Genomic DNA, 13117 nt, shown 5'->3' on the forward strand with positions numbered 1-13117 from the left:
TTCACCGACATATTCAAAGGAAATGAAAGAAACAAGAAACACTCTCGCATTTCAATATGGATAAGGTTTGTAAACATAGTAATGCATAAAATGTCTAATTTATTTAGATTAAAGCTACAAGGTATATAAGTAATATTATTAGTTTATCTGTTCTACAAGTAATTTTGTACTTAAAATGCAACTTAAGATAAAGGAAAATATGGTAACTGAGAAATGATGTTTCTCTTCTAAGGACATTTCAAGCATATCCATCTCTGGTTAAAAGATTTGAAAAGAAGTAATACCACGCGTATAAATTTTGTCACTTTATTGAAAACTATGTTACAACAAGAATAAATTATACATTATTTACAAGAATTTATATTTAATTCCAAAGACATCAATAGATACATCTTAAATTGAGACGCTCGTAATTCTTACAATTTAAAAACTTCCTTAATTATAAACTAACAAATTTTAAAAAGTTTGTACTCGCGTAATATGCCATGCCATATTCTATTGATTGCCTCTTTCTGAGATCACTGTTATTCACTAGTCATGTACCTACATCACTACGTACATAATTTACAATTCCACCACAACATTAACAATTTGGACAATTTTTTAATAATTTTTTTTCAAACAAGACACAACAAATTTACAGTCTCACAACAATTTACCAACGTACATCAATCAAAATTCGTACTGCAGTTAGAGCATTCACATGAGAGACGCCGGGGGCAGAGTGACTGCGCCGTGACCAGACAGAGGTGATGGTAACGAGGCTACTCCGCGTATCCAGGCCCTACGTTCACAGCAAAATGACTCCACGTTGCTAAGGGCCCGCATATAAATCGTTGTTACACCACCTGAGAAAAAAGATTTGGCAAATGTCTGAATTAGAAGATTTTTAAATGAAGTACATGAGCATAGACAATATCATAATAGACTAATATTATTTGTGATCATACTATAAGTATGTTCGCTTTCGTACCCTAAGTACATTAAACATAGGTATAACTATATATTATGCCATTGTAACACTATCTTAGTAATACTTATTAAATTTACATAGGAATCACAATTTAAGTGGAAGCATACTTTAACAATAGTTTCACTTGACTCCGAATCGAATTTACCTACTTACATTTATTTAAATGCAAAATATTATTATAACCACCAGCAAGAAGCTGCGTAGGTGCTGTTGCTATTATCCAAATATAAATTAGCACAATCTAAACAAACGCTGTCATTTCGCACAAAATGTTCCATTGCATATTTTAATAATTTAGAAACACTCTCGCCTCACGTGTAGACTGAAAATAGTACTGCAGAAATAGATTTTGGTTAAAATGACTCAAATCGATTAAGTGTATAGATTTATTCAAGTTTTATTTTAAGCATATAATATTTCAAAAACAATTTTTGTAAAGTCCCTAGTAATATATGACTTTCCATTTTAAAATCAGTGTTTCAAATTAGGCGTTAAATACAAAAAAAGGCCACAGCTATTGCCTTTTTTGCCTTGATCTTGTAGCGTATAATGAACTGTTGTTACAAAAATGAAATCAACCTCTTTTCTTCTAGGAAAAGATAATTCAAAAAGTAAATAACTATTTCAAATCAAAAATGATTACTCACCAATTATAATGAGCTGTGTGCCCAAATACGCGAGGGCGTGTCCGTGTCTCGGTATGGACATTTCTGTTTCTTGCTTCCACTGTCTGTCCTTCCAATCCCATACATCAATGTCTCCAACACTACTTGGTGTTTTGTCCTATTCATTTTATTAAAAACAAATTAATATTGAAGCCATTATAAGAAGTACCAAAGCGAATTAATTGAAATATATACAATTTTTAAATATATGGTCGATTTAAACCAGCCTTAGGCAAACATTGCATGTTCCATTATTATCGCTAATCACTTTCAGGCCTTGTATGAAATGGAGGTGATATTATAATGTGCTTATGTGCTTTAGGTAATACATTTAATTCTTGGGCTAACTGTCTGCTTAATCTTAATTCTTTCCCATAATTGTTCCAGCTTGATCTTTGTAATATGAGACAAGTGTCTGCCACAAATTGTAGAGCAATTTTTCATATGTTTTAATGGTAGAATTATTGCATAATGTATATTACTCAATCTGTATTTATATGTAAGTGCAATAATATGTGTAAATGCCTACAGAGTAAATATTGAAAATGTTTGTTGAATGTATGTTTATATTATATTTATGTTAATACGTATAATTATCTATAAATTAAATATTAACATACCTTATCTGATATTTTCCCAGCTCCTCCTACTATATACAATTTGTCATTCATGGAAAATAATGTAGCGAAGCATCTTGGGAAACGAAGGCTGTGAATTTCCGTCCATCTGAAATGCAAGCGAAAAATATATAAGTATAATTGCCTATGAATAGTATAGGTTCTTTAATATGCTTTAAGAATTAAATAATAATTAAATCAACTAGTTTTCATCAAATTGTTGAGGCCGTTACTGAGAGTAGGATAAACTTCCAAACAAATAAACCGTTAAATTTTCTTTGCATTATTATTACAAAATAACGTAAAATATAATTATCAAATATCAACAACTAGCTGCGTCCCGCGGTTTCACCCGCGTAAGTCTGTATCCCGTAGGAATATCGGGATAGAAAGTTGCTTATGTGTTATTCCAGTTGTCCAGCTATCTGCGTACCAAAATTTCATTGCAATCAGTTCAGTAGTTGCGTAAAAGAGTAACATACACAAACATCCATCCTCACAACTTTCGTATAAATAAGAATATTTAAATTAAAAGTTGTCGCTTAAGAACCGTAGGACAACTCTCTGGTGTTCTTTATTGCTACATAATGACGAATCAAAAGAGCTTCTAGAATAAGTCGTGTTAAGGAAATAAATGTTTGAGTTTCCAACTTGATCATACTCATTTGTCTTTGAATTATAGCACTCCACAATCTTGCAGACGGGTTTCTTCTTCTCGCCAGTCATGCCCCCGGCCACCCAGATGTACTCTCTGTATTTGACCGCTGCCACTGCCATCCGCGCTACTCCCATCGAACGCACCTCACTCCAGGATCCCGTCTTTGGATCAAACTTTTCTACTGATCTTAATACTCTGTAAATTACCACGTTGTGTAGTCATTTAAAAGCATATTTTAAAAGACATTTATTAAAGAAAGATGTTATAATACATTATAAGAAGGATTACATTTATATTAAAACGAAAGCATTTCTTGAAACGAATCAACCTTTAAATCACCTGTAAGCAACCTTCAATGGTCTATAACTGTAAGAACTGTTAAAAGTAAGGCTTTTAGAGATGGACCCTAAATGTATATTTAGGGTTGATAACTGAATAGGACACCACTTAGTCATTTTTATTTATAGGATCGCTTTGAATATTTTATGCCCTTTGTTTTATTCAAAATTATTATTACTATTAGCATAATCTGATCGGCAAATACTAAGCAAACGGCCGATACCTAAAATAACAATTTCAAAAGAAATATTGACCGCAATACGGAAAATTCAAAAGTATATAACCTGCCCTTTTTATCTTGCCCTCCAATTGCATATAAAGCCATCTTATGAACAACCAGACCAAAGTTTTTCCTTGGTATTGCAAGTCCTGATTCACTGTACCAAGACCTAGTGACCGGTTCATAGCTCCATACTGTTGATACGACCACAGATTTACCACGCAAATCGTCTTCGCGAGGGTCAGCACCACCTATTATATATATACATTTTACGTTTAGTATATATTTAGTATCATGAAAAACTCCTTTAATAGACACTTATATGTGTATATTATGTTGTAGATAGAGTAATACAGTTCATCAATTTTCAAACACATAGATATAATTGGTTCAATAAGAAAAATCTATAAATCTACACGTCCTTAGAAGAGAGTCAAACATAAATAAATTAATATGTTTTTAAGAGTCCCTCCGAAAATGTTATATTATAAAATTTTGCAAATAAAAAATTACGTATTTAAGAGTACACATTTACAATGACTAGTAATACCGATTCTTGGGTCTTGAATCATGTGTGGATGGGTCAATAGACTTTGTCAAATACGTTGTACGTTGAGCAATTATTATTGTTTATATAGCAAATGTTTATGCTCAGCAAATATTATATGTAATACGTACCGACAAGAAAAACCCGACCACGTAAAAAAGCAACCGAATGGTGATGTCTCGGTTCGGGCAACTCCCCTACATATTCCCAAGCATTGGTTACTGGATCAAATCTGAAAGATGATATACTATAAATTATTATATTTCTAGACTTAAAAATGAACTTTTAAATCAAATGCCGCTAAAAGGAATATCCTACTTCCTACTAATATTATAAATGCGAAAGTTTGTAAGGATGTGTGTGTGTTTGTTGCTCTTTCACGCAAAAACTACTGAATCAATTGCAATGAAATTTGGTACGTAGACTGGAACAACATTTAGGCAACTTTTTATTCCGATATTCCTACGGGATACGGATTTACGCGGGTGAAACCGCGAGGCGCAGCTAGTAACATTATAAATGCGAAAGTTTGTAAGGATATGTGTGTATCTCCGTTTCTTTTTAAAAACAGCCCGATACAAATTCTGCTTAATACTGTGTAATTTACAAATACTAAGTTATGGCACTGAAAAAAACAAACATAATGTACAAAAGCTCATATCACGCAATATCAATAAATCAGAGTAAATTCTCTGTTTTACAATGCACTATTAATTGCAAACCTGGGAAGTAATAGCACAGAATAATAAGTACTAATCTTATATATAATAGTGTTTAAAATAAATATACATAGACAAAAGACCTGTAAATATCCTTCCCAGTGTTGCCTGTCACACCATACGAAGTATGTGGATCGATCCCGCCGAACACTAGGACAGTCTCACGATCCCAATTGAAAAGAGACCCATCGATGATATAATTTTTATTGGATGGACCCAGTATGGACGTTGACAATTTATTCCTATGAACAGAGACTCGTGTATATCATACAAGGACAACCGGAAAACGTTCTTAGCGGAGAATTCTTTCACAAATAACCTGATGTAACATACGATTTCGAGGAATATTTTATCCATGTGTGTTCAAATAAGTAAACATGAAATCGAGTATAAATGAAATTCTCTGAAGTATTCATCTGCTTTTTGTTTATAAATGTGTCTAATGCACTTGTAAGAAATAAATAAGATTAAGATATTACGCATTACATATTAGCTCTAGCAAGCGATTCCTTTGACTGATTGAATAGAGAAGCTTCAGGACTTATTATATTTTGGGATGTCAGTGGCCGTGTCGTTACACCTGGGCGAGTTGCATTGCTTGTTTGAGGGCGTCGTTCAGGGTTTTGAGAATCTCTGTAAATTTAATTTATGAAACATTGGCTTGCTATTTATTTCAAGAAACATATCTCGTCATCATGAATTGCATATTACGGTACTAAACATAACTAACCACCACAGGGTAAGTTGTCGATGATAGGATATCAACCGATTAATATCTGACAAAATATGAAAGGGTAATTTAAGTATAATGTAAGATTTTTTATAGTACAACTAATAACAATAGCTTTTTGTCATCACGTATTATGTGACGTGTACTTAATAAATTGTTACCTTCTATTGCTTGCCAAAGCCGCAGCCAAGTAACAAGCAGCTACGCTATGTCTCTTTTGGCTCTTCCTTGTATCCTGTAAACAAACGACTGGCTTATTTGCACCAGAGGCTCTCCGTTTATTATTAAATACGACAAGACAGTAATATCACTTTTGTTCTTTTTTTTAAGTGGGGAAATCTTACATAAGATACCCACCTCCGCTGGATAAGTACCCACCTCCCAACCCTGTAAGATGTCCCCCGGGAAAGAGTCGTGGGTTATGTCGGATTCTAAAACCCCTTTATGTTCCGACGCGCTGTTTTTCATGGGACTGCGGGAACACATTATAGTAATATCACTTACATTAACAGTTACGCTGGATCCAATCGTGTCACTTGTATCGCTGTTTGTCGACTGTAATTCTTCCGTAGAATCTTTTTCAGGCGGATCATAAATTTGACCTGTCTACAAAACAACAATTACTAACAATAATGAACATAAAGCACAGTTTACTGCTAGTACTTGGTTAATGCTTTTTTATTTACAGGTAGAACAAGTGAACAAACAAAAAAAAAGGAAAAAATACATAATTACGATTTGAGTATTAATATCGCAGGCGTGTATTTGATGAATTTCCTTTTGACAATACTGGTTACGACTTACAACATCTTGCGTGTTCCGATATTCCTAAGGGAGCAGTGAGGTGTTTATATTATTAGTATTTATATCCTAATTTGATACAATTGTAAGTGCAGAATTGGTTGTTATTACTAAAACGTAAAATTAGGCAACAGTAAATATCAGTTAGTCTTAGATGTATGCTTTATGCAGATTGATTATAATTTTGTTACATCTATTGTTGGCTTCTGTTTTCTATCTGCTTCAGGTTTATTTGTGGACTCGTGTAATGTGGTTTGCGTAGGAACATTGCTCTCCATAGGCGGAGGCGATCTTGTTGCCGGTGGTGATCTTGACGGACTGCTGCCGTCTTGTATCTGAAAAAACACGTATAATTTGGAGGAAACATTATTTTTAGATTTGACCTTATGAGCCATGGGGACAAAACAGTTTTTTTCAGCTTCAGTTAATTGTATCAGCTGTTTGAAAAGGTTAATGCACAAAACGATGTATTAGTAATTAAACGGTCGCTGTTTTGATAGTTATATTTTTATCATATTTATTGAGAGGATCTAGGACAAATAAGGGTTAAAATTCTCAAAAAACAAATAAATAATATTATACCGAATATTTTTTTTTATTATTAAATACTGAAATTATTTATTACGGAATCACTAAGCTGCTCAAAACGTATCATTTTTTAAAATGAACCTTACCTACCTGTTTAAACAAGAAACATAGAGTAAATAACTTATTAAGAAACAAACAATTACCTTTCTATTAAAAAGGTCACTCATTCCTGGAAACTTCTCTTTATCCGTAAATCCCATCAAAGTGGCGGGTGAGGGAAACTCTAATTTCGGTCTTCTCATATCCATTTTATCTTGATCCTTTCCTCGAAAACTACCTGAATAATTTAGTTCATCATTCATATTTCATTCAATTTTAATTTTCATTTGATTAAGCTCAATAAACATGAATAGGAGATATTACTGATTGATAGGAGGTAATGGCCAAATGTAAGTGTGTATTTAAAGAATGCGTAAATTTTTTCTATATTTCCTACATTTCCTATATTTCTATATTTCCTATATTTCCTAAATGTTGCTTAGTTTGTTGAAAGATTGCGTTGTAGGTATATCACGTCCGGAAATTTTTAACTATATTTGTTTAATGGCAAAACGTCTGACGGCATTGAGTATTTGTTTAGTATAAAAATATTCATTATGTTTATTTTATTCGCTATCTATTCAATGGTATTTACCTAACACACTTTGGTACCCCTATATATATTTGCACGGTTTGTTATTGGAACACGATAATCGGAACATTTGCTAGTGCCAATAAATTGCCTAAAATGTATTCTAAAATACCCACTGTAAGTGTTATCTATCCTGTATGTATGAAGCAATTCTCAATATTATTACCAGGCCCATCTTCACTCCTCCTTGGAGGCTGCATCATAGCCATCTGTTGGTACATTTGATTTTTCGGCACCATGAACTGTTCCAGATATTTCAGAAACTCCTTGTACGTCACATGATTCTATGGACCAGACAATAAACACGTATTCAGAGAATAATATTAATTTTCCTGATATGTTTCTGTGTATGTTATCGGTTACGCCATAATCGCGCAACTTCGTAGAATAGCTTACGCGTTAGTACTCAAAAATAACCTATATCCAACTAATTCGCATATGTATGTAAAGCGATATTTATATTTAGTATGGAATAACAAAGGTTTTTAAAAGTAATAGTAGATATTGTTTCAAATTCTACAGAATTCTTTCTATAATAAAATGTCACCGACGTCCCTAGGGATAACGTACTCTTCAAATCCTAAAACGGTACCAAATGACAATAACTTTCTATCAAACAAAATGAATCACATTAATTCGTGAAAAACCCACTGAGTTATCGAGTATCAAAACCAAAAAAATGATTAAATATGAGAACCTCCTTTGTTAACGAAATGTCGGTTCAAAACGAAAGAGTTAATAAAATTAATTCCAAATTGGAAAAAATAGCGCTATTATAAATGTACATAAAAATACCAACAAATACAAAGAAACTGAAATAAGTTAAATATGAACCTTCTCTTCGCCTATCCAATTTCTCTCCGTTGGCTCAGATAAACCCAAAACATCAATCCAATGATAATAGTTTTTAGAATTGTTGCCATACCAATATTTTATGATAACGTATCTGCAGAAAGAAATAATCAATAACTTCAGTACGTAACGGTAATATTTATATAAAATTTATGCAATAATAAATTAATAAAATTTCGTTTGTTTTCCTACAATGTAATAATAACAATTTATTGTTATTATTACATTTTCATATATATATATTTATATAAATAAGTAATATGTAAAGTCTTTTCCCATATAGTACAAATGTTATAAATGTAAAGGTAAGGATTGCTAAAACTCAAAAATTTAATCACCTCCTGTATTTCACTATACATTCGACAACTGATCCAAATAAAAGTACTATCACAATACTATACGTATTATATGAAATATTTTGTGATAGAATAGATGACCCAATATTATGTATTATTGTACACACACACAGTAAGTTAATGACTTACGCCAGTCCATCGTCGACCATTTGTTGAACTTCTGAATCATTCACAATTTCCAATATCTCAGCATTCTCCGGGTTTCTCTTAATGTCGACGAGTTGCCAGGGCGAGATGAGGCCGAAGCGCACGCACCGCATCACATCTACAGCAAAGCGTTTTCGAAGATTCCAGTCTCCGTATAGCCATCTTACGCCAGCCATTAGAACCTCAATTTCACTGAATAAAAAGAAAGAGTCGCTCGCAAGGTTTCGATAAATTGTAAATTATTCCTTCTTGAAACACTAAATACAAAGAAAATCCGATTCTCCAAAAATCTATCCAGATACAATTATCATTGTCACCACAATAAACTTCTGCTTCAAAATTGTATACAGATACGATTTGACAACGAATATCATCTGTATCATTATTGTTTACTAGAATAATATGCATTTGAATAATTGTGATATTTTTTACCTTGTTACACAGATATAATCCGACTTTAAAAAGGTCAATATCTCTTCAGCTTCTAATTTAAGAAAATCCTTTGAAGCAACGAGTGGTAAAAAGAATCTCTTGACTCGGCGCACCTTTAATTAGAGGTAACTTATAAGAGTATTTTCGTTCACAAATCTTAAAAAATCATTGAAGAAAATATATTCAGCGCTCGATCTTGTGTAAATCGAGGAGGGGTTGGTCGCTACGCAAGAGAAAATTATGACGTATTCGCTTTAAGAACAATACCTATGTTTATAGACTAATTGCAGTTAAAGAAAGTAATAGAGTTAACCGTAATCTCTATCTAACCCAAATTTCAGCCGATTGAAATGTTATATAGAGTCAAGTCTTTGTTACCATCAATTCCATAACAGAAGTCATGTTCCTGATCCTTGCTTTTCTATATAAAACAAAAGCCGCATCTTCATTAAAAATAGTCTCGTTTTCCATAAACGACCAACATTGGTCTTCTAAATCTGTCTTGGTAGAAAACGTTTAAGATTACTTTCGAAATTTTTGCTTATTTACCTGCACTAGCTGTGACCCGCGGTTGAAACCGCGTAAGTCCGTATCCCGTAAGAATATCGGTATAAAAAGTGCCTATATGTTATTTCAGTTGTCCAGCTATCTACGAAGCAAATTTCATTGCAATCGGTTCAGTAGTTTTTGCGTGAAAGAGTAACAGACGCACACATACATATGCATCCATCCTCACAAACTTTCGCATTTATAGTATTATTATTCGCCAATAGATGTCAGGAAGAGTCATAATAAATGGGGACTACTCAAACGCCTCCTATTTGTTTAAAAAGTAAGTTTAAGTCGATAAAACACGAATATGACATTTTCTAAAAAAGATTTCTAGCAAGATCAATTTATCGCCCCCGAAACCCCCTATATACTAAATTATAATATAATAATTGTGTATATATATATATATATATATATATATATACACAAGAATTGCTCGTTTAAAGATATAAGATATCTACTGCTTATGTGCTTGTATGTACCTTTTATTGCTAAATACTGAGCAGCAGAATACAGATCTAAAACATTATCTCTTTTCAACAACTTATTGCTTTCTGACCCGCTAAATATCATCCATTCGTATATAGTGTGAAAGGCATCTGGTTTAACATTACTCTGAAATTCATAATAGAGATTTTTAATTTTAAACAAAATCAATCCATTTAAAATTTATATTTTCCTCAAACATATTTCATGTTTAAAAGTTTACTTACAATGGGTAATTCTATTTCCCTTTGAGTGTTTGTGTTGAAGAATGACGAATATATCTGTAGTACCATATAATGACAATGGAATTCCTCACGACCAATGTGTACAATGCAATCTGTATTACTGTAAATATATTTTCATTATTATTATGTCTATGTAAGTATCAATAACGAATTCTCTGCTTTTGACCCACATGAAGTTATGCACTCTGCGATAGAATTCTTGAAATAATTCTTGTTTCTTTGGCAATTGCACATGCGTCCAGTCTATGGCTTCCACCTGCCCGTATCCCATACTGATCAATTCTTTGTTTTTTGTTTCAGTACGCGACTTATCATTGATATTTCTTTCTAGTACATTTTTTACGTGGAGTTGCGTATTAGGACTTTTTTTGGGACCATATTGTAATTGGAGATTAGGTTCATCCTTTAATTAAGAATGTGTTTAATCATCATCAATCGTTTATGTTCGTATTTAACTTTGTGAAATAACATTAGACTTATGACTTACGTTCATATCGTGATTACCAGATAGTAAATTGTTTAATTCATCATCTAGTTCTTCAGTAGTCTTACCCTCAAATTTAACTTTCACCTTTGCCTGTGTTGGATCCGCTAATAAAACTCCTACTGTTGAAGACTGAAATACTACCTATATTCTTTTAATAAAATAATTTCTGATTCGACATTATTATCTTAAAGTATTATCGCATTACCTGATTGGATTGAACTTTTAAATTTCCACTAGGGGTCGGCTTAAAAGGGAATGTCGGCATTTTTTGATGAGTTGCATCATCTGTGCTACTCGTGCTACAATTAAATTATTATATTTCGAATTATTGATATTTTAAATAGTTATTTTTTATTTTCACCGAATCTGTAAATCATCGTACCTGGAATTTTCAGCATACGATGATGCATTTTGGTCGCCAGAGTATGTAAAGTCAGCCGCAAATTTTGCAGCGTACGTTTCAGGAGACATCTCGATCTTTTTCTTCATCTTTCTTATTTTAAATAACAAAATGTATAAATCTGTTCAAATTAAACTATATAGTGGTTATGAATGTATAAGTTTCTTATTAAAAAACTTACTTGTTTTTAAAATTCCACGACATATAAGACGATTCAGCTAAACATCTAGAGTATTTTTCGAGTGTGTCCCCAGAATTGTTGTAAATATTGATATATCGTCGATTTTGTTTGCACAAACAACTGTTTTTTCTGGTAAAGAAATCGAACGCTAAAATGTTCATTCGGCATGAGTAATATACAGTCATACCTACTGTAAAGAGATAATTAACAACATAAGGCAAGTGCAATACTAACAACAAGCACTCACAATAGTCACTCGAGTGTGGCGTGAGATCAGATAGAGAACTGCTTTTATGGAGTTTTGGTCTTATTATAATTTGATAATGTTCGCACACTTGCTCTGGCAATTTAATCAGTCTTCTTTTGTTTTGTGACTGGGTTCTGAAATATTTATGGTCCAAATTAAGAGAATCGTGCTGATTCTTTATTTTAATGTACAAGATTATTTATTATGTCATAATAATTATAATAAATAACAAACATTTAAAAAAATATACTTTACTTGGACAGATTACGTCTAGAAGTCTTGCTATTCGCATTTGAAATTACTTCAGTGCCATTTATCTGTAACGGGAAGTATTATTCTTTAAATAGACAATACAATAATTTTTTTGGTTAAACTAGGTTTGGCTTCAAGACATGCAAAAAAGTTCATAAAAATGGGGCCAGCCACCTTCAGCAGTCAGGTCTCACTGCCGAACTTACAAACAGATAAATAATGTATCAATTTATTCCATAGAGATACCTATAGTAAAAATTTTACGAATTTTAAGAAGTGGAGCCATCTTAATTTAATAGAAAATTTCTAACAGCCCATACCAAATAAAGGGAATTTTTGCGCTATTATGAATAATTCGTTCACTACATTATAAAATATGCATAATATTGGACTTTCAGTAAGGAGACTATGTGGATTAGGATTATATTCTATTATTTGATTTATATTATACTAGCTGTGCTCCGCGGTTTTACCCACGTAGTACCTGATGTTACATAGCTTAAAGCCTTCCTCATAAATGAGTTATCCAACAACAACAGAATTTTTCATATCGTACCAATAGTTCCTGAGATTATCGCGTTCAACCGAACAAACAAACTCTGCATTTTATGATATTATAGTACATTTACATCGCTATTTCTATTTCTTTAAATAACACAACGTTTATTGTCAAGCATAATTTAAATCACCTTTTCTAGACTAACACCTTTTTTCATTTCATCAAATGAGTAGTATATTAACATAAAGCATAATGCACTCAGAATTGTTTTTATTTTAGCTAAAAATGTCCAAAACTCGTGAAAAATTTTTGGCAACTGTCCCTTACTTTTTTGTAGAAGAGATGTCAAACTTAAAAATATTCCAAATAATGACATAACAAAAGTAAGTTCATTGTTATATCTACGCTCTCTATGTCAATTATTACATTGATTGTTATGTAAAAAGTATTAATTCATTATTCTCAATAATATTTAAATATATATAGCGCTTTG

At 32.2% G+C, this 13117-nt stretch overlaps 1 protein-coding gene across 1 annotated transcript; it reads right to left on the reverse strand.

The window, feature by feature from the left end:
• Positions 1-699: 699 nt before the first annotated feature.
• On the reverse strand, positions 700-12841 carry LOC119834847. Its single transcript, XM_038359363.1, has 24 exons — positions 12815-12841; positions 12129-12190; positions 11251-11344; positions 11046-11186; positions 10729-10961; positions 10541-10658; positions 10310-10442; positions 9654-9772; positions 9276-9388; positions 8826-9035; positions 8323-8434; positions 7655-7772; positions 7001-7134; positions 6461-6604; positions 5826-6074; positions 5630-5703; positions 5225-5371; positions 4822-4980; positions 4151-4266; positions 3537-3723; positions 2917-3108; positions 2259-2364; positions 1621-1756; positions 700-848 (listed from the first exon to the last, which is right to left on the reverse strand). Exons 1-24 carry the CDS (start codon positions 12839-12841, stop codon positions 700-702), a joined length of 3273 nt encoding a protein of 1090 aa, XP_038215291.1.
• Between the last annotated feature and the right edge of the window lie 276 nt (positions 12842-13117).

Source organism: Zerene cesonia, chromosome 20, assembly GCF_012273895.1.
Source record: "Zerene cesonia ecotype Mississippi chromosome 20, Zerene_cesonia_1.1, whole genome shotgun sequence".
In the NCBI taxonomy this organism is placed as follows: Eukaryota; Metazoa; Arthropoda; class Insecta; order Lepidoptera; family Pieridae; genus Zerene; species Zerene cesonia.